The 18424-nt window shown below is 42.2% G+C and overlaps 1 protein-coding gene across 5 annotated transcripts in view; it reads left to right on the top strand.

The window, feature by feature from the left end:
- RNF111 (ring finger protein 111) overlaps nucleotides 1–18424 on the top strand; it is a 52941-nt gene that overhangs the window by 9602 nt on the left and 24915 nt on the right. For all 5 annotated transcript variants that reach the window (XM_082198392.1, XM_082198393.1, XM_082198390.1 and 2 more), the window contains exons 2-3: nucleotides 5578–6483; nucleotides 12535–12661. In XM_082198392.1, coding sequence (XP_082054518.1) covers nucleotides 5578–6483; nucleotides 12535–12661 — 1033 coding nt within the window. The remainder of the gene's footprint in view (nucleotides 1–5577; nucleotides 6484–12534; nucleotides 12662–18424) is intronic.

Raw genomic sequence — 18424 nt, 5'->3', positions numbered from 1 at the left:
GGAAATCCCTACCTACTGTGGTCAAGGGTGTGGTGACTGTTTTTCAATGCTTCTGAGGTTTAGGTCCTCAGAATTCGCTAGTGCCAGGTAATAATAGTGCTACTTGCACATCTGCCCACAATTGTAGTGTTCTTAGTTCTGCCTACTCCTTGTGTTGCTTTGATGTCTAGTACAGTGGTCTCCTGTCAACCTAGCAGTTCGAAAGCATGTCAAAGTGCAAGTAGATAAATAGGTATCGCTCCGGCAGGAAGGTAAACGGTGCTGCTCTAGTTCACCAGAAGCAGCTTAGTCATGCTGGCCACATGACCTGGAAGCTGTACCCTGGCTCCCTCGGACAATAAAGCGAGATGAGCACCGCAACCCCAGAGTCATCCGCGACTGGACCTAATGGTCAGGAGTCCCTTTACCTTTTTACAGTGGTTGGGGTGGTAGACTAGGACTTGAAATATCAGTGTTTGAATCCCCATTCAGTCATGACGCTTACTGGGTGATTTTGACCTGGCCAGTCACCGTCTTTCATCTCACCAGATCAAGGCTACCTCACAGGGTTGTTGTGAGGGTAAAATGTGGAGTGGGAGAGCCATATACAATGATGCCTTTACCTCCTTTGTGGAAAGATGGATAATAAATTATAAATGATGCAATAATAAGTAATTTTTACATCCCTGCTGCTAAAGCATTTATGGTGATGATGTATTTAATATTTGTATTTTTTTAAGTATTGCAATTTTGTGAGCCACCTTAGAAATAATCTGTTGACAAGGTAAAGTAGAAATGTACAAAATAAAACATAGCAACACCAAGGTTGATTGTGATTCTCCTACTATTCGTTGACAAAGAAAGGAAGAAGTCCCCCTATGTAGGAGTTTGTCCCTGAGCACAGCAGTGTCACATGCAGAGCCTGCAGGCGCCCAAGCCACCATGTCACTCCCAGGAGAGACACGGGCTCGGGTGTGGCAAGTGCCGCCCAGTCCCACCCACCCACCCACCCTCCAGCTCTGCCTCTGCCTCAGCATTTCCCTAGTTCCTTTAGTGCTGCTCTTTCTCAAAATGCTCCTCCTTCCTTGCTTGTCTGTAAACAGCCAGCATCATGCAGTTTTCCTGGTTGTGTCAAGCAGTGCAATAACCACAGCCATCCCTGCCAGTTTTCTGCATGTTAGGGGGACGTGGAGCATTGTCCTGTTGATAAGCATGCTTCTAAACATGGGCCTCCTAGAACTGTGTTTGCTTGGAGGCCTGTTTCAATTGTGTTGTTAGTTAATACACAGTTCTCTGCACTCCCTCTTTAGTTTTCGAATGTGAAAATGCCTGGCCATAAAGAAGCTGTTCGCATAGCTTTATTGAGCCATTTATGTGAAAGGACATGTACATGGAGCTACATCTGTACTTTCACCCCCTCTTTTTTTTTTTTTTTACAGCCAAGACAAATACACCAGATCCCTCATGACAGCCTTCTGCAACCTGGTGCCCTTCAGATATTTTGAACTGCAACTCCTATCAGGCAGGGTCCGAAATTAGTCAGGCGCCAGGCGCATTTTGCGACGGGCAATCAACCTTTTCAACTGGATGGAGATGTCCAGGAGATACCCTTGGTGAGAATAGCATCTCCACCTGCTTGGCTGCGTCTTTTACTACCCCGTCCAGCACTTGATTTGCCCTGCAGCAAAAGATGTGTCCTTTTTTTTTGCTGCCGGGTGAATCAGGTGTTTGGTGGGGTAGAGCGGCAGCAAAAGATACCCTGCAGACCCCGATTCACCTGGCAGCATTAAAAATAAATAAATCTATATTTTGCTGTGAGGCTGCCTGGACTGGTAACAGGGCAGCAGCACACAAACCTAGACATTTTGTTTTGGCGCCCACAACCTAGGTCCCAGGAGTCACATGGCTCTTAGTAGTCCTATCCCAGTTTCTAACACTGCCATCAGGCCTAACCAGTAGAACCCTATGAAGCCCAGGAGAGCACCAGGTTGGCAAAGGCTTCCTTGTTGTATAGCTACAAGAAGAGAATATGTATCACAGGAGTGGGGTGTTTTTGGTTGCAGGGAAACTTTTGTTCAAGCTGACAAAATCCCAACAAGGGCGTAAGAAATGAAGGTAACTTGTTAACATATTCAGAACCTAATTGCTTAGTGAATTAGAGTTTGCTAGCCCTCCCACTTTTCACAGCAGTTGCAACGTGCAAATTTGCTACTTCTTGCTCTCCAGTTCTCTCTGCTGTTGCCCAGGTTCTGAGAGGCTATTAAACTATCAACTACTAATTGGAAAAGTGATGAGCAACAGCAGAAGCATTTGTTATCTTGAGAGCAAGGGTGTTTAAAGCACAGCATCCTAGACAGACCCTGCATAGCTTCTTGACCTCAGCTGGTTCCCTTTTGATGACAATATAGAATGGTTAAGTCAGAATTCTCAGATTCTGAGCATTCAAAATAGATAAAAATAAATAGCAAGCTTCCAGGTCACATGATTATTGCTAAAACTTGGAAATGTGTGTACAAATGCTATTAGATGGCAAAGCAGCGAAGTGTGCATCTGTGTTTTTCAAAACCGAGGGTGAGAGGGAGGTGAGCACTTGATAGCAAACCACAGCTCTCTTAAATCTTCATCCCTCTCCCTGCATGTATTTTGTTTTCAAACAAGCAAGTCCAAATTCTCTCTCAAAAAATGCACAACTTAGTTGCACTCTGTGGGTCATTGTTTCCTGTGGTTGCAGGAAGTTCCACAGATTATCTGCACTCGGTTGAGAAAGTAGTCCTGGTATCCTTTAAAGCTCATCAGATGCTAGTCCTTGTCTGCAAGATTTTAGAACTATGTGAAAGGGAATACTGCTGCTTTTCTAACAAATAACATTTTAATATAGCTTGGATTTTATTATTTTGCCTTTCTAATCATTAATATCTTCCAACGAGGTAACTTAAATTCTTGTTAAACCTTTTCTGATCCAGTCATCTCCCTGGGTATGTCTTCTACTTCTGCTTCATTTTATTTGAGACACGACAATTTGTGGGTTGTTGCAAGCAGTATTAGAAACTGGGTTAGAAAAGCTATTCGCCACATGGCTCCTGGAAACCTAGGTTGCAGGTGCAAAAACACAATGGCTAGTTGCCATTTTTTGTTCAGTTTGATTTTTGTACTGCTTTCTGAACACACTCAAAGGCTGTTAAGTTACACCCACACCTCTTCGTTGAACCACTGGAGCTACACTACTGGGTTAAAGAAATAACCCCCACCACATTGCAGTTCTTCATAAATTGCAGTCATTCAATTGTACCAGCTTCACACACACACACACACACACACACACACGTGTCTGACATTGCAAGGGGTTTGGACTACATGACCCTTTGTGTCCCTTCCAACTATGATTCTATGACTAGCTAGATTTCTTCAAACTGCAATGAAAGCTAGGATTAGAGAAGTCCAGTTTTATACTTGAGATTTTATAAAATAAATATGAAAACTGGTATTATATCGAATACATGAAAGCCTTTCCTGCAACCCACATTCATATGTTTATTTTATTATTTTTACACTGGCAAGGCAAACAGGTAGGAAGATGATAAGTATAGTCTAAGGCTATCCCAGTATAAACAATGCATCTTAAAATATGAACTATTTATACTAAAAAGCTTCACACTACATCTTAGGGTGCTCAGGATCAGCTGTCGTCATTTTATATTCTTTGAGACATTTCACAATGAAATAGTGATTTCCAATGCTTCATTCAGAAGCTCCTTGTTTGGAAAATGACATGGGATTTTAAAAAAGCCACCACACCCAATTGTACTCTTATAATATTTATTACATCTTGGAGCCTTCAGGAAATGTCACAAAATGAAATTGTGTAGGTAAACCAATGATATATCTATTGAGACGCATTGTGTAGAATGTTGATATAATTTTTTTTGCAGATGATTTTTTTATGTACTTAAAAAAATCATTTTAAAATAAAGAGAAATGCAAGCATCTTTTTTGGGCTTCGTTCATGCCCAGAATTATGCATCAAGAAACCAAAGATTACAATGGCATAGAAAATTACGGACCTGGAAATTAATTACAGTATTTAAAAACCAAAACTACATCTTCCACACCATTTTCTTGAGAAAGAAAACAACTAGCTGCAAGGTATTTCAGTTTTTCCAACAGAACAGGTGTACTAATGCTCATTCTCACAGAATGTGGTGATCTCATTTACAATAACACAGCAATTACCGGTAAATGCTAAATGAACTATGATACTATATAGGATAAGAGAACATTCTAGTTCATGGGCACCATCCAGCTAAAGTTAAGTACTTTTTGGTTGTGCTGCTTTCAATGGGCAAGAGTCAAGGACATGCTTAGGGCTGTAATCCTTATCACAGGATTTTTTGAGAGTAAATTCTATTTAATAAACAGGAAATTACTTCAGAGAAAATATGTATTGAAAACATGTACTGAATCAGGCTGAAATGCTCCCATTGAAATCAATGAGATTTAAGAATCTACTCCCCACCATAAAGCCCCCTTTGCCAAGCCATTAACAAACAGTGAATAAGAAAAATACTAAAAGGCAAGAAACTGTCTATTCTATTATATCAAAATTCTTGAAAGAGAGACACAATCCTAACCATTTCTACACAGAAATAGTTCCTACTGAATTCAAAAGGGCTTAAAGGTAAAGGGACCCCTGACCGCTAGGTCCAGTCGTGGCCGACTCTGGGATTGCGGCGCTCATCTCGCTTTATTGGCCGAGGGGGCCGGCGTACAGCTTCTGGGTCATGTGGCCAGCAGGACTAAGCCACTTCTGGCGAACCAGAGCAGCGCACGGAGATGCCATTTACCTTCCTGCCGGAGCGGTACCTATTTATCCACTTGCACTTTGACGTGCTTTCGAACTGCTAGGTGGGCAGGAGCAGGGACCGAGCAACAGGAGCTCACCCCGTCGCGGGGATTCAAACCGCCGACCTTCGGCAAGTTCTAGGCTCTGTGTTTTAACCCACACAGGCAAATGGGATTGCAACCTAATTTGTTACTTTTGAGCAGTATCACTCCGGTAGTACCAATCCACCCCTCTCCTATTCATCAGAAACCTAAAGCAAAGCTGAAACCTGTATTAAAAACAGGCAAAGGCTTAAAAACAGGCTGCTCTGGAGGGGAGGTGGGGCTGAAAAAGTAGCTGCTACAGCCTTCCAAATGGCACTGTTTCTGGGATGGTGAAAGAGGAGCTTACTTGTTTACTTATGCAAAAGGCTTGATGAGGAGTAACAAGGGAATGCCAGAAGCTCAATAACTGCTAACAGCTTTTCAGCTTTTGTGAGTGGTGGAGATTTCAAGTTGCATTTCCTGCGACCAGAAATCTCCACTTGGTTGCTAGGGGGCGCTGCTGGCACCCGGTTAGTTTCAAAAGCTTGTGAAATATAGAGTTTTAAAACACAGCATGACTTCCTGTGAGGGTAGATGCCAAACACTGGATTTCCACAGACTTTCCTGCAACTTATGGAGGGGAAGAAATGAATTATTTAGTTATTGGGAAGTTCTTCTGACAGCTGGTGTTTGCATTGTTTATTATTCTAATATTTCTGTTTTTATTTCTGCCAGGCCCTCCCTGCCGTTTTCCCATGTCTCAATGGACTCCTAAATGTAATACAGTCTATACCCTCGAAGCGGATATGAAGAGTGACGTTTCTTCTGGTGCACCAAAGAGCCAGGAGAGCCTGAAAGGGATCCTTTTGAACCCTCCTCAGCCCATTGAGGCAGCCAAAAGCTTCCCTGAAGAAGTTGAGATGATTGCCAACAAAGTTGGGGATGAATTCTCTCACCTTTGTGGTGACTCTCAGAAGCAGAAGGACCTCAACGGAAATCGCCCGGAGCAAGAAACCATAGTCATGCGCAAGAAGCGTAAAAACCAGCAGGCTGGTCCTTCCTATGCTCAGAACTGTGGCGGAAAAGAGAACCCCCGGGTTTTAGGGTTAAGGCAGCGCCTCGATACGCAAAGCGAAGACAATGACTCATCTTTTAGTGACTGTGTCTCTTCACCTTCATCTAGTTTGCATTTTGGAGACTCTGACACGGTAACGTCTGAGGAGGAGGACAAGGAGGCGGCCCCCGTGAGGCATACTCGGCCGGTGTTGAATGCTTCAAGCAGAACTCATGGTACTCGGCCCCAAAAGTGGCCCCGGACAGAGACAGAGTCTGTTCCAGGGCTCTTGATGAAAAGGCCCTGTTTCCATAGCAGCAGTACTCTGAGGAGGCTCCCTTACAGGAAGCGGTTTGTGAAAACCAGCTCCTCCCAGCGGACGCAAAACCAAAAAGAGCGGATTTTAATGCAGCGGAAGAAAAGGGAGGTATTGGCTCGGCGGAAGTATGCTCTGCTGCCCAGCTCCAGCAGTTCTAGTGAGAATGACATCAGTAGTGATTCCTCTTCCAGCTCATCCACTGAAGGAGAGGAAGATATCTTTGTGTCGACTGGCGATAACCACCCAAACAGTACTGCTGTTCCTTCAGGTAAAACCACCTTGCTGTCAAATAACTGTGTTATCCTGCTCCTCTTCATAGAGTTTTTCAAATAGTTTATCCGCAGCTCTGGTCGTTTAGCTGGAGGGCCCATAGCTAAGACATAGTGCACATGCACTTTGTGAGTGGAGGATTCTCAGTTCAGGCTGCAGGGATTTCAGCTAAAGGCTCTCAGGGCTGTGGGGCAAGAGACTTTGGAGAGCCACTGCTGGTCAGGAAGGCAATGTTGGCCAGATGGACCAGAACTCTGATTCAGTAGAAGGTGGTTCATATGTTTCTATGTTTGGATTTGATATCCCGCCTTTCACTACCTTTAAGGAGTCTCAAAGTGGCTAACAATCTCCTTTCCCTTCCTCCCCCACAACAAACACTCTGTGAGGTGAGTGGGGCTGAGAGACTTCAAAGAAGTGTGACTGGCCCAAGGTCACCCAGCAGCTGCAGGTGGAGGAGCGGGGAAGCGAACCCAGTTCACCAGATTACGAGACTACCGCTCTTAACCACTACACCACACTGGCTCTCAGTGGGATCCAGCCATCCATTTATTGGGTTGCTGGGATTTTGGAGATGATTGGAGAGGAGGCTGCAGCCCAGATTCTTGAGTTCTTTTTCCACGGCTGGGCAAAGTGACTCAGTCTTGGGAGGGAAGAGACTTTGCCTGATTTCAGCCAAAGGCTTCTATGAGAAGGGAGTGCGAGTTGGTGTGCCAAATTTTTAGTTGCCCAAAGTGGCCTGCCAACAAGTCCCATTACTACAGCAGTCAACCTCCCACTACACCCACACACCCATCTCAGAAGGGTGAGCGTTGGCCTGGGTCCGGTTCATTTCCCTTAATCTATAGGGTCTTCAAACAGTTATGTACCTCTTGTAGAACATCTCTTGCATGTACCATGAATTAGGTATGAGAGATCCTGGATTATATCTGGCCATGCAGAAGCACAGGCAAAGAGACACACTTTTAACAGTCTTGTTTCAAACTTCTGATAACCCTAGAAGTGTCACATAGTCAGCATAGACAGAATGTCACAGGGTTGCAAGTAGCCAAAATAACATAATCTCCTGTGTCCATCCCTGATCTCCAGTATAATCAGAACCACAATGGCCTGGTTCACACAACATGCTAAGCCCATGCAGTATTGTTTCTAAAAATGCAGCGTAGGTTACTCTTGTGACTGCCCACTTTCTACTAGCCTTTGCTGTACTATAGTCTGTAGAAACATTCCATGAATGAGAGTAAAATGAGCCCATGATGTGTGGATGTAATACGCCAATTTTCCATTAACTTTGTTTAGGGACGCATGTGGCACTGTGGTCTAGACCACTGAGCCTCTTGGGCTTGCCGATTGTAAAGTCAGCAGTTCGAATCCACACAACAGGGTGAAGTCCTGTCCCAGCTCCTGCCAACCTAGCAGTTCTAACACATACCAGTGCGAGTAAATAAATAGGTACCGCTGTGGCAGGAAAGTAAATCTGTGTGATCTGGCACTTGTCATGGTGTTCTATACACCAGAGGTGGTTTAGTTATGTTGGCCACATAACCCAGAGAAGCTGTCTGGACAAACACTGGCCCCCTCGGCCTGAAAGCAGAGATGAGTGCCGTACCCCATAGTCGAATTCAACTGGACTTAACCATCCAGGGGTCCTTTACCTTTGCCTTTTACCTAACTTTGTTGAAGTAGGTTGGCCCATACTAGCATATAAATTGGCCATTTCAGCAATATTTGTTCCCTACACTGCATCAGTGTTCTGAAGTCCCCTTATTTCAACTTTTCAGTGGCTCTGTCTCGAAGCTAGTGTACCACTCACATCTTTATGAATAGGAGGATTAATCTAAACCATCATTTTATTTTTGAAGCATGTTTCTTGCTGCTATTTATTTTTATTTAACAAAATTTATATACCATTTGATTGTAACATAACTTCTAAGTAGTTTATAAGAAAAAGTAAAATTCTTACAAGTTCAGTACAAATATTGTGTGGCACCTGTAAAAGTACCAGTTCACCTGTGGTTTTGAAAGTGTGTGAACACTGCCTGCAAAAGACTCCTGAGTTGATGGGGTGGAGGTTCTGCCCCTTCCATAAGAAGTTGCTCCATGCGTTGTTGTGTTCTACCTGCACACTCCTGCTGCCTTCGTTTAGGTGTCTCTCTTTGTCTCTTGCTGACAAAGTTGTGAAACGACTCCACATGACTAGAACAAAAGTTGATGCATGTATCCAGTGAGCCCATTTGTTTTTGATATTTCTCATCTTTGGGTGGACAGTCATTGTAAAAATGCTTTTTCATATCAGCAGGAAGATCCCATGGAGGTTTTTTGTAAAATATGAATAATAGGATATGAATTCAATGCACACAACAAAGAATTCATAGTACCTTAGATCTCTTTGTATTGTACCTAAACGTTTGTGGAATAGAGTCCACTTCATCAGATGCACAAAGGGTTACTTTCATTTGGCAGGTACGTGCAGTGCTTTTTTCCCTGGGGGTACCCAAGGGTATACAGTACCAGTGCCTCCCCACCCCAAGGTTAAAAGTGTGGCATTTACTGTAACAACTCATGGCGAGTACCAGCACATTTTTTTTTTCTAATCAAAAAAGCATTGCGTACGTGTATATACATCTTTGCTCCTGTATATTTCTGTCCACTGAGGATAACTCTTGATGCACCTGATGAAATGGACTCTAGTCCATTAAAACTTCGTTTTAACAGTAGATCTGTTAGTCTTTAAGATGCAAGAAGTTGTTACTATGAAACAGAGACATGAAAACTGTATGAATCAGCAATTGGGATGCAGACATTAACTCTCCCACTCATGGCTGGTGTTCCCTCTTTCAAAACTCACAGTGGTAACCCATCCACAAGGGACCACAAATGACCAAACTCTTTCATGGGAGTAATTTCTGTACAGTATAGGCTTTTCAGCCAGTCTTGGCTTAAGAGCACAAAGAGAGACTGCTAGATCAGACTATTGACTCCATTGGCGTTGAAAGTGTCCACCTTCCTCCCTGGTTCCCTGCAACTATTTAAATATTTTTTGTTGTTGCTGGTCTTAATGTTTTTAGCAGTGTGATCCTCAAATTCTTTTTCAGCATCCTATATTGTTTGCTTGCATTTATTTTTCCAAAGTTTGTGTTCCTTTTTGTTCGCCTCGTTTGGACAAGACTTCCATTTTCTAAAGGAAGCCCTCATGTCTCTAATAGTTTCTTTGCTTGTTAAGGACACTAGCATCCTCTAGGCCAGTGTTTCCCAACCGGTGTTCCGCGGCACACTACTGTGCCGTGAGACGTTGGCTGGTGTGCCGTGGGAGGGAGGCGGGCGAGTCGGGCGGTGAGAGGCGGCGGCGGCGAGGATCCGCGTCGAGCCGGGGGCGGCTCCGCGGTGGTGGTGCTGAGCGGCGGGGCAGCGCGTGCAAAAGGGAGGAGCGCGAGACAGCGGAGGAGGAGGAGGCCGGCATGTCCGGGCAGCAGCAGCAACAACAGCAGCAGCAACTCCCGGCGATGGCTCCTCAAGCCCCGCCGCCGCCCCCTCCTCCGCCCGCTATCGCCGCCACCACCACAACAGCTGCCGCCGCCTCAGTTGCCGCCGTCCCTCAGTCCCTCGCTCTGCTGCCTCCTCCCACCCCCAAAGCTTGGAGGTTCCCCGGCAAGGGGGAGGGAAAAAACTTTCACTTTCATGCGTCCCTCCCGGCGTGACGCTGTGCGCTGACGTCACGGGGCTGTAATGGTGGTGTGCCGTGAGATTTTTTTCATTAAACAGGTGTGCCGTTGCCCAAAAAAGTTTGGGAAACACTGCTCTAGGCTTTGGTGGTGCCTTTCTTTATCTGTTTTTCTTTTCTTTCTTTTTTAATTTTTAAAATGCTTTTCTTAGGTTATTATACCAACACCAACACAGATGTCACTCACAAGACAAACTTACAAAAAGATATAACTACACACACACAACAAATAATGCACATACATCCCTATTTCAGTTCTTATTCATTTGTATTTGACTCCCTTCCCCCTCAACGCAGGTCCGTTTCTATACCTAATAAACTGTTGCTTTCTCAATTCCACCTCTGTTTTTCCTCTATATCTTATATTTACACACACACACACACACACACACACACGTGTGTGTGTGTGTACACCTTTCTTTATCTGGTGTATGTTCCAGCTGAGCTTCTCATGTTGTGATTCTAAACAACTCCCAATCTTTTTTGGAGAGTTTTGATCCTCTTGAGTTTGCTGAAAAGGAAGCTGAAAAGCAGTTACCTCTTTTGAAGTCAAATGTGATCGTTTTGTTTGGAAATTGTTCCATTTACCGTATTTTTCGCTCTATAACACGCACTCGACCATAACACGCATGTAGTTTTTAGAGGAGGAAAATCTGTAGGCATGCCACCTGTAGGCATTCCCTCCATAACACGCACAGACATTTGCCCTTACTTTTTAGGAGGAAAAAAGTGAGTGTTATGGTGCAAAAAATACGGTACATATATATTGAACTGGATAGCACTATAGCCACAGTTTCCAGTCAGTTCAATAACATTTGTAGCTAACACCTCTACATTGCTTAAGATTAAATCCAGAGTTCCTGCTGCCCCTCCGGTTGGTTCCATGATTGTTGTTCTAGAGGGCAGGCATTTAGAAATGGTACTTTTTTGTCATGACTGCAACGCACTTGCACTCAGTCTATGTGAGGGTAGTAAAAGGCACCTTACTATAGCGTTTCATCTTTTGGATGCCTCAGCATAAGAAGAGTTCTCTGCTTGATCAGTTCAGAGGCATAGGCTGCCATATTGTTTCCTCTGGGACCCAACCAAATGGCCTAATGGGAAGCCCAGTGTTTCTTTGTGACAGATATTGGTATGGTGTGTCTGATCCTGGAGGTAATACACAATTCTCGTGACTAGCAGCCACTGAAATTGTCTGATCCCCTTTAAAGCTATCTATGTTGCTACATCTTGAGATAGCAAATTCCATAGCTTAACTATGTGTTGTGTGTATTGCTGACCATTCATTTGCACTGTATGGCTTCTCTCTTTGTACATGCAGAAATTAGACAGTTGTAGGACCTGACTTCACTTGTAAGACAAAGCTTTATTTTACGTGTTCAGTGACTCTTGAGTTTAAACTGAAATACGACACAATCCAGGAAAGTCTGTAAAAGTCTCCTGTGTTGGGGCATGCTTAGGAATTAGAAATGTTTTTCAGGGCATGCTTAGTCACAGCTTTGAAAATAAAATACAGTTTCCGAGGTTACAAATTCATTCTCAATTATCTGCTTTCCATTGAAACTGCATGGCAGGGAATGTGCAGCCATTCAGATATTTCTAGACTTCCAACTCCTGACCATTGACCATGATGTTAATGACCACTGACCATGCTACCAGCTTTGCCTTCACTGTCAGAGGCATAATGCCTTTAAATACCACTTGCTGGAAATTGCAGGTCAACAAGATGCTGTTGTTCTCCTGCTCTTGCTCATTTGGCTCATCTGGTTGGCTACTGTGAGTACAGGAAGCTGTACTAGATGTGCCTTTGGCTTGGTCAAGCAGGGGTCATCTTATCTTCTTATGTCTGGATCCAGTGAGAAGGTCCAGCATCATCTGAAGGGCTGCAGCTTCCCTGTGTATGAAGGCACATGAGGCAAGCATTTTGCTGACACTGAGTCAGTTGGTGCCTGGATGAGAGGTTGTGCTCCAATCTCCCATGTGTCTTTCCTTGAACTTCACAGAAAAGCGGGATATAAATTAAACAGTGCTGAGTTACTCTGATCTGAGAACAACAATTTGGTAGCTCTAATCTGCTCCTGACCCATCAAATAGCTCCTGGTCTATTTTGGGCCAAAGCTGCTTCCAGGCACCACTGAAAGTGGCTGCAGTCTTATTAAAACTAAATGTAACTGGCGCAGAAGAGGTGTATTACTACTTTTTGTAAGTTACATCTTCTGCAACACTTACTGATTGCCTCCATTTTGCACCATATATAGTTAATACCTTGTGGAATTCAAATCTAATGCAACTTATTTCAGTCTTCTGTTTCCTTTGCGTTCTGCCTTTCAGGGAGTATTGATGAAGATGTGGTGGTGATTGAAGCATCCTCCACCCCCCAAGTCACTGCCAATGAAGAAATCAATGTTACCTCAACAGACAGTGAAGTAGAGATTGTAACAGTTGGAGAAAGTTACCGGTAAGGCCAATGTTCTTTTCTTTTGGAATATGATAATAACTTTGTGAATAAGGGTTGGACTTTATTGAACAGCTGTTCCTTAAAGTCAGGGTTCATAATAAGCGGGTGCGGAGTGCATTTTGCAACTAAGAATTCCCTGAATGAGATCACGTCCTGATGCATAGTTCTAGTATTCGGCTGCTGAACCATTCAAATGGTGCAACTGACCACTGAGAGCACAGGAGGAAAAATGCCTCCCAGCCAATAGCACAACAGAAACACAACTAGGGATCTCACAACCCTTTGCATTTGAAAAGAGCATTCTAATCAACACATTAGTGATCTGACTTTGTTGCTGCTGGGAGGGACTGGAAGGTGACTTAGGACTGTCACCCTCTCCCCACACAGGTAAGCTGGTGCTGCTATCAGTGGAGGACACAGGACAGTGGCAACAAGTCAGAGTACTCAAAAGTCTTGGTTATAAAGCTTTTTTCAAATGCAAAGGGATGGGGGAACTATCAAGGATAAACATAACTTAGATGGCTCCCTGCCCTTCCCACATAGTAGCAGGAGTCCCCTCTCGGCCAGGCAAGTTAGAGTTTAATGTTTGAAGTCTCTTCAAAACAGTATGAGGTCTAATGAATGTCTGGAGAGTTAGTCAGTTATTTCTTTTCAGGGCAAATCATGTTGATAAATGTGGAATGTGATCAAGAGACAAAATTACTACACGTTAGTTTCTTTATATAATTTGGTATGAACATTGAGTCCTTCTGTTTTAGATTAACTAATAGCACACACAGTATGTTCACCTTTAAAAAAATTCCTGCCCAAAGTATATGTGTACTTCCATAGGCTTGGTATTTTGCTTTTGAAATAATTCAGAGATGTATAGAATCATAGAATCATAGAGTTGGAAGAGACCACAAGGGCCATCGAGTCCAACCCCCTGCCAAGCAGGAAACACCATCAGAGCACTGTGTATAACTGTGGCTTTCTACTTTGGGTGCTATATTTTTTGTTGAAATGATTAGAAGGAGAATATTTTTTACAATGCACTTAATTCGAACTTCAAAATATAACCAAGTTACTACATAAGCTCCCTTTTATGTTTCTTTTTGTATTAAGAGCTGTGTATTAAATATGACGTAATGAGAAAGAGAGCTTATGTTTTCAATGGGGGAAATATTATTACTGATGATGAGCTTCAGAATTCCTGTGTTCATTGTAAGTTAGGGCTTTTTCACATGTTCATTTCTCCCTAATTTATACCAATTTATACAAAAAATTATTAACTGCTGATCTTAGAATGCTAAGACATCACAGTTAATTTAAAAAACACATTACATTTTTGCTGCTACTGGATATTTTTTGTTTATTTTAAATAAAAAGATAAAAGTTTAAAACAATCCCCTTTCTTAATTGGCCTGACTTCAACACCTAGCTACAACTCCAACATGTTTTCTCCGGGCTACATATGCACCCGCCTTTTTAAAAACCACACTTTTGTTTTCTGTATTCAGCACTTTAAAGAAGCCATAGACCGCAATGCTTAAGTATGCTAATACTCAAACAAATTAAAAATAGAAACAACCCAACACATTTTAAAAGGGCATTGGATGTCAATCAGCCTAAGGCCTGCTTAAAGAGGAACCATTTTTTGCCTGGCACCTAAAGGTGAAGGTTCCAGGTGAACTTCCCCTGGCAGGCTGTCTTTGTTGGCTGGAAATTGGTTTCAGGAACCAATTTCCTATAGGGAAATTGGTGGATAGACTGTTTGCAGTTGGAATTAGCAGAGCCTTCATTATGGGATTCCCCAGCCCTTGTGTTGTTCTTGCCAGAAAGCTATGACGTTCACATAGTTGTATTAAAAATTTCTTCTAAACTGTCATTTATTTCATGTTTTTAAACACGCCTGAATTAGTTTTTTGCCGAAATTTGGTTTTTAAAACAGAAAACCTATAGTGTTAGTAGAATATCTGTTTTTTTAAAAAAGAAATAATTATTATATTTTCCCCCATGTAACATTTTCTTAAAGACTTAATGTAAAATGCATTCTAAATGCATGCATTTTTCTCATGGGGTGAATTGGTCTGTACAGAATTCCATATTGTGAAATAGAGATTTGTCTAATGAAAATTGATGGATAAGGAAAGTTTTCTAGGTGATTGCAAATGTTGATCTCAGTTTGCCAGGAATTCAGAAGAATCTCATTCCCGTTTGCCTTGGTGTAAACCCTTTTGAATTCATTCAGTAGGATCTATTTCTGTGTAGAAATGGCTAGGATTATGCTGTTGGACCTGTTCTTCCAAGAATTTTGATGTCATAGACCTATTTCGCAAAAATAAATGGAATGTGCTGCTGCACTGGGGGGAAAATGGCAACTAGCCATTCTGATTTTGTGCCTATAACCCAGATTCCAGAAGCCATTTGGCCCTAGCTTTTCTATCCCAATTTCTAACACTGCTTAAACTTCATTGTATTGATTTCTCTCACCCTCTTGCAGTTGGAACTTCCAGGTTAGCTATAGGCAGCCCCTGGTATGGGCCAGATCGTTGTCATTTTTGTCTGCCTAGCTGTGCTCTTTCCTTTTCACCATCTGATGGTACAGATATTCTCTAGTCCCTGTCCTTCTGCCTCTGCAACAGTTGGATGCTGATTCTAAATTTAGAACAAGAGAACCATTCTCTTCAGATGTATGCATTTAATTACATACAGCACAGGTTTTCAACCTTTTTGAGTCCATTGCTCCCTTGACCAAATACATTCTTTCTGTGGCACCCTTGTGGGGCTCAGGAGCCCAGTTATGTCACCCCTTGCCTGCAGAGCTGGCAGCCCCTCACCCTTTTTCAAACACCCTCCCTTGTGGAGGGTTCCCTCAGCCTCCTCTCCTCTCCCCTCTTCTTAGGAGTCTGCGTATTTAGAATTGTCAATAAAGATTTTTAATTTGTTGACCAGAGATTGGTCAACATTGAATAAAGAGATTGGTCTGTGTGACTCAAAATTGGATGGTCCCTGCGAGGCTTGGGAATAACTACTATTTTTGAATGTCTCCAGGTTGCAGGAAGTCTGTTATCAGCTAAAATATCATTACAATATCATTGTTAATTACTTCCTTTATCTCCTCCTTTTCCATACATTTACTGTCCTCCTCCTTCTTTAGTTATAGGTATCGCTATAGTGCAGGGGTCAGCAACCTTTTTCAGCCGTGGGCCAGTCCCCCGTCCCTCAGCTCATGTGGGGGGCCGGACTATATTTTCTAAAAAATAAAAAAGAATGAATTCCTGTGCCCCACAAATAACCCAGAGATGCATTTTAAATAAAAAGACACATTCTACTCATGTAAAAACACGCTGATTCCTGGACCGCCTGCGGGCCGGATTGAGAAGGTGATTGGGCCGGATCTGGCCCACGGGCCTTAGGTTGCCTACCCCTGCTATAGTGTCTAAAAATTTCTTCTAGAGAGAGGTGGAGGTGTAGAGAAAGGAGAATAACTTTTTAAATTCTGCACATATATATTTTGTACTATAAACCCTTTCTCCTGCCTTTATTTTTATACCTGTAGTTATTGCTTTGTTTCTCTTTTTGCAACTTGGCAGCAAAAATAGTAATAATATTTTTGTTTTAAATACAATAATTGTACCATTGTTTTATCTATTTTTATTGCTTCTAGTTATTTTTTGCTTAATTTGTAATAGTAAACTTGTTTTGAAGTTCTTGTCCTATGCTTTTGTTCTAGGGAAGAGACTTCCTGTTCTAATTGCATCTTTTGTGTCCTGTAGATTTTATTCAGTCCTGATTTTTCTTGAAACATACTCCTCTAAACACTGCCTTTATTGTTTCCCACAGCAATCCTGAACTTAGTCCTTCTATTACTTTTCTTAGTTTTTGTTCCAATGATGCCTTAAGTTTTTCTTTTACCATTTGATTGGTTACAAGGACAGGACTAAAAGACCAAATACAGGTCACATTTTCTGACAGAATTAATAGGAAGTGTGCACTCACTGGAGTGTGTTCTGTTAGGTTAATTTCACCAATATGAGCTGTCTGCACTTCCTTTAAAAAGGAGGCAGAGTTTGAAATTAGCTAGGTGCATTTTGCACTAAGCCGATTGGCTACTTGTGACCAAGTGAAGTTGCCTGGGCCCCAGGATGGTGCCTGTCATCTCCACCATCTGGAGGTGCATGTCTGGGGATCATTGGATCAGGACTGTATAATTTGATCATTTGTATTTTATCTGCACAATCAGAATGGATTTCAGGAACCAAAATGTTTTTTCTGTGCAGCCCGAGAAGGAGCGATGAACAACATTATAGTTAATTGTTGTAGCTTGTCTTTACTGCCCTACTCTCAATTGTGAAGAATATTCTTATGATATCAATGGCCCATGTCACCATTAAGAAAGAGGTAGGAATAAGTCTATATATATGTGGACTGTCCTCAATCTTAACCTAGCTCAGGGTTGCAATCTGAACTAACCAGATGTTTAACAATCAATCACAGTCCATTTGAAAAATTCAGACTTTAGAGCCGTATTGCCCTAAAATGGCAACTAGACATTCTGTTTTGGCGACTGTAACCTTGGTTTAAGGAGCCATTTGGCACCTAGCTTTTATAGCTGAGATTCTGACACTGGGCAGAGGTTAGTATAAAGTCTAAAGATTGTGAGCTATGAACAGGGGAGACAAACATGTGAGTTGTAGCCACTGGATTCCACTTACTCCATATATCCCATAGACCCCACTCTTACAATGTTCTCAACAATTTCAGTTGTTCCTTGCCCTTTTTAAACCACTGTTGTTTTGCATTGCTTTTTCCATGCAGAATCAGTTAGGTCTTTATGTGAAAGGCTACTTGCACTCCAATTTAAATCTTCCTCCAATTATTAAATCATAAGAAGAAAAATTCATTGAGGCGTGACACAGGTTTTTGTAAAAATGGCATTTGGCCAGTATTCAGCACATAAACTGAATTCAGAGTTACCTAACATGTCCCACTGAGGGTTCCTTCTGAAACAACAGATCTACCATTTAGATCTCTTAGTATTTTAATGACCTGAAAATTAAGTTGAGAATGAACTAAGATCACAACTCGTCTACTTTTATTTGACCCTATTGCTATGAAATGTCCTACCCAAGATTGATTAAATAAGGTGTTTTTCTGATCCACATGTATTTCCTGTAAACAAACTATATTTGGTTACCTATTATAAAGATATAACATGTTGAACATGTTTTATTTTATCTCCCATCCCTTTTAAATTAAAGGTAATCATAGTCATACCTCCACTTTTCTTATTTGATGCCATCTTGCCTTCTTATCTGTAAATACACCCTCCCTTCCCCACAACTGAAAAACAATTCAACATTCAACTTAAAACAGTAAAATACAACTTGGTATGTGTCCTCCTATAGACACTAGAGGGCACTCCTGCACCATTGGGGTATAGAACATACCATAAGTACACATGATGAGTACATTTTAAATAATAGCTTAGATCTTAACTTCAAGGGGTACATGTGCTATAATTACTGCTTTGTCTAGCCAATTGTATGGCTTCATCTTGAATAAATTATTTTTAACACCTCAGAGAAGGGTCTTAATTGTTCATTTTCTAGTTGCTTGAGAGTGGAGAAGTCTGTCCTGCTTTTCCTTGTGCTATCTTTGCGCTACAAGATCTACGACAGGTTTCTCATCTCGACTCCACTGGGTTCTCTTCTCCTGAGTCAGTGCCTTCTTGTTGCAAAAGGCTCAGCAATTCAGAGAGTCATTCCAACTCCAGAAGTT

This window comes from Podarcis vaucheri, assembly GCF_965113315.1.
Source record: "Podarcis vaucheri genome assembly, chromosome: 14".
NCBI lineage: Eukaryota > Metazoa > Chordata > Lepidosauria > Squamata > Lacertidae > Podarcis > Podarcis vaucheri.
Note: the sequence above shows the minus strand (reverse complement) of the source record. Positions and strands in the feature narration are given on the sequence as shown.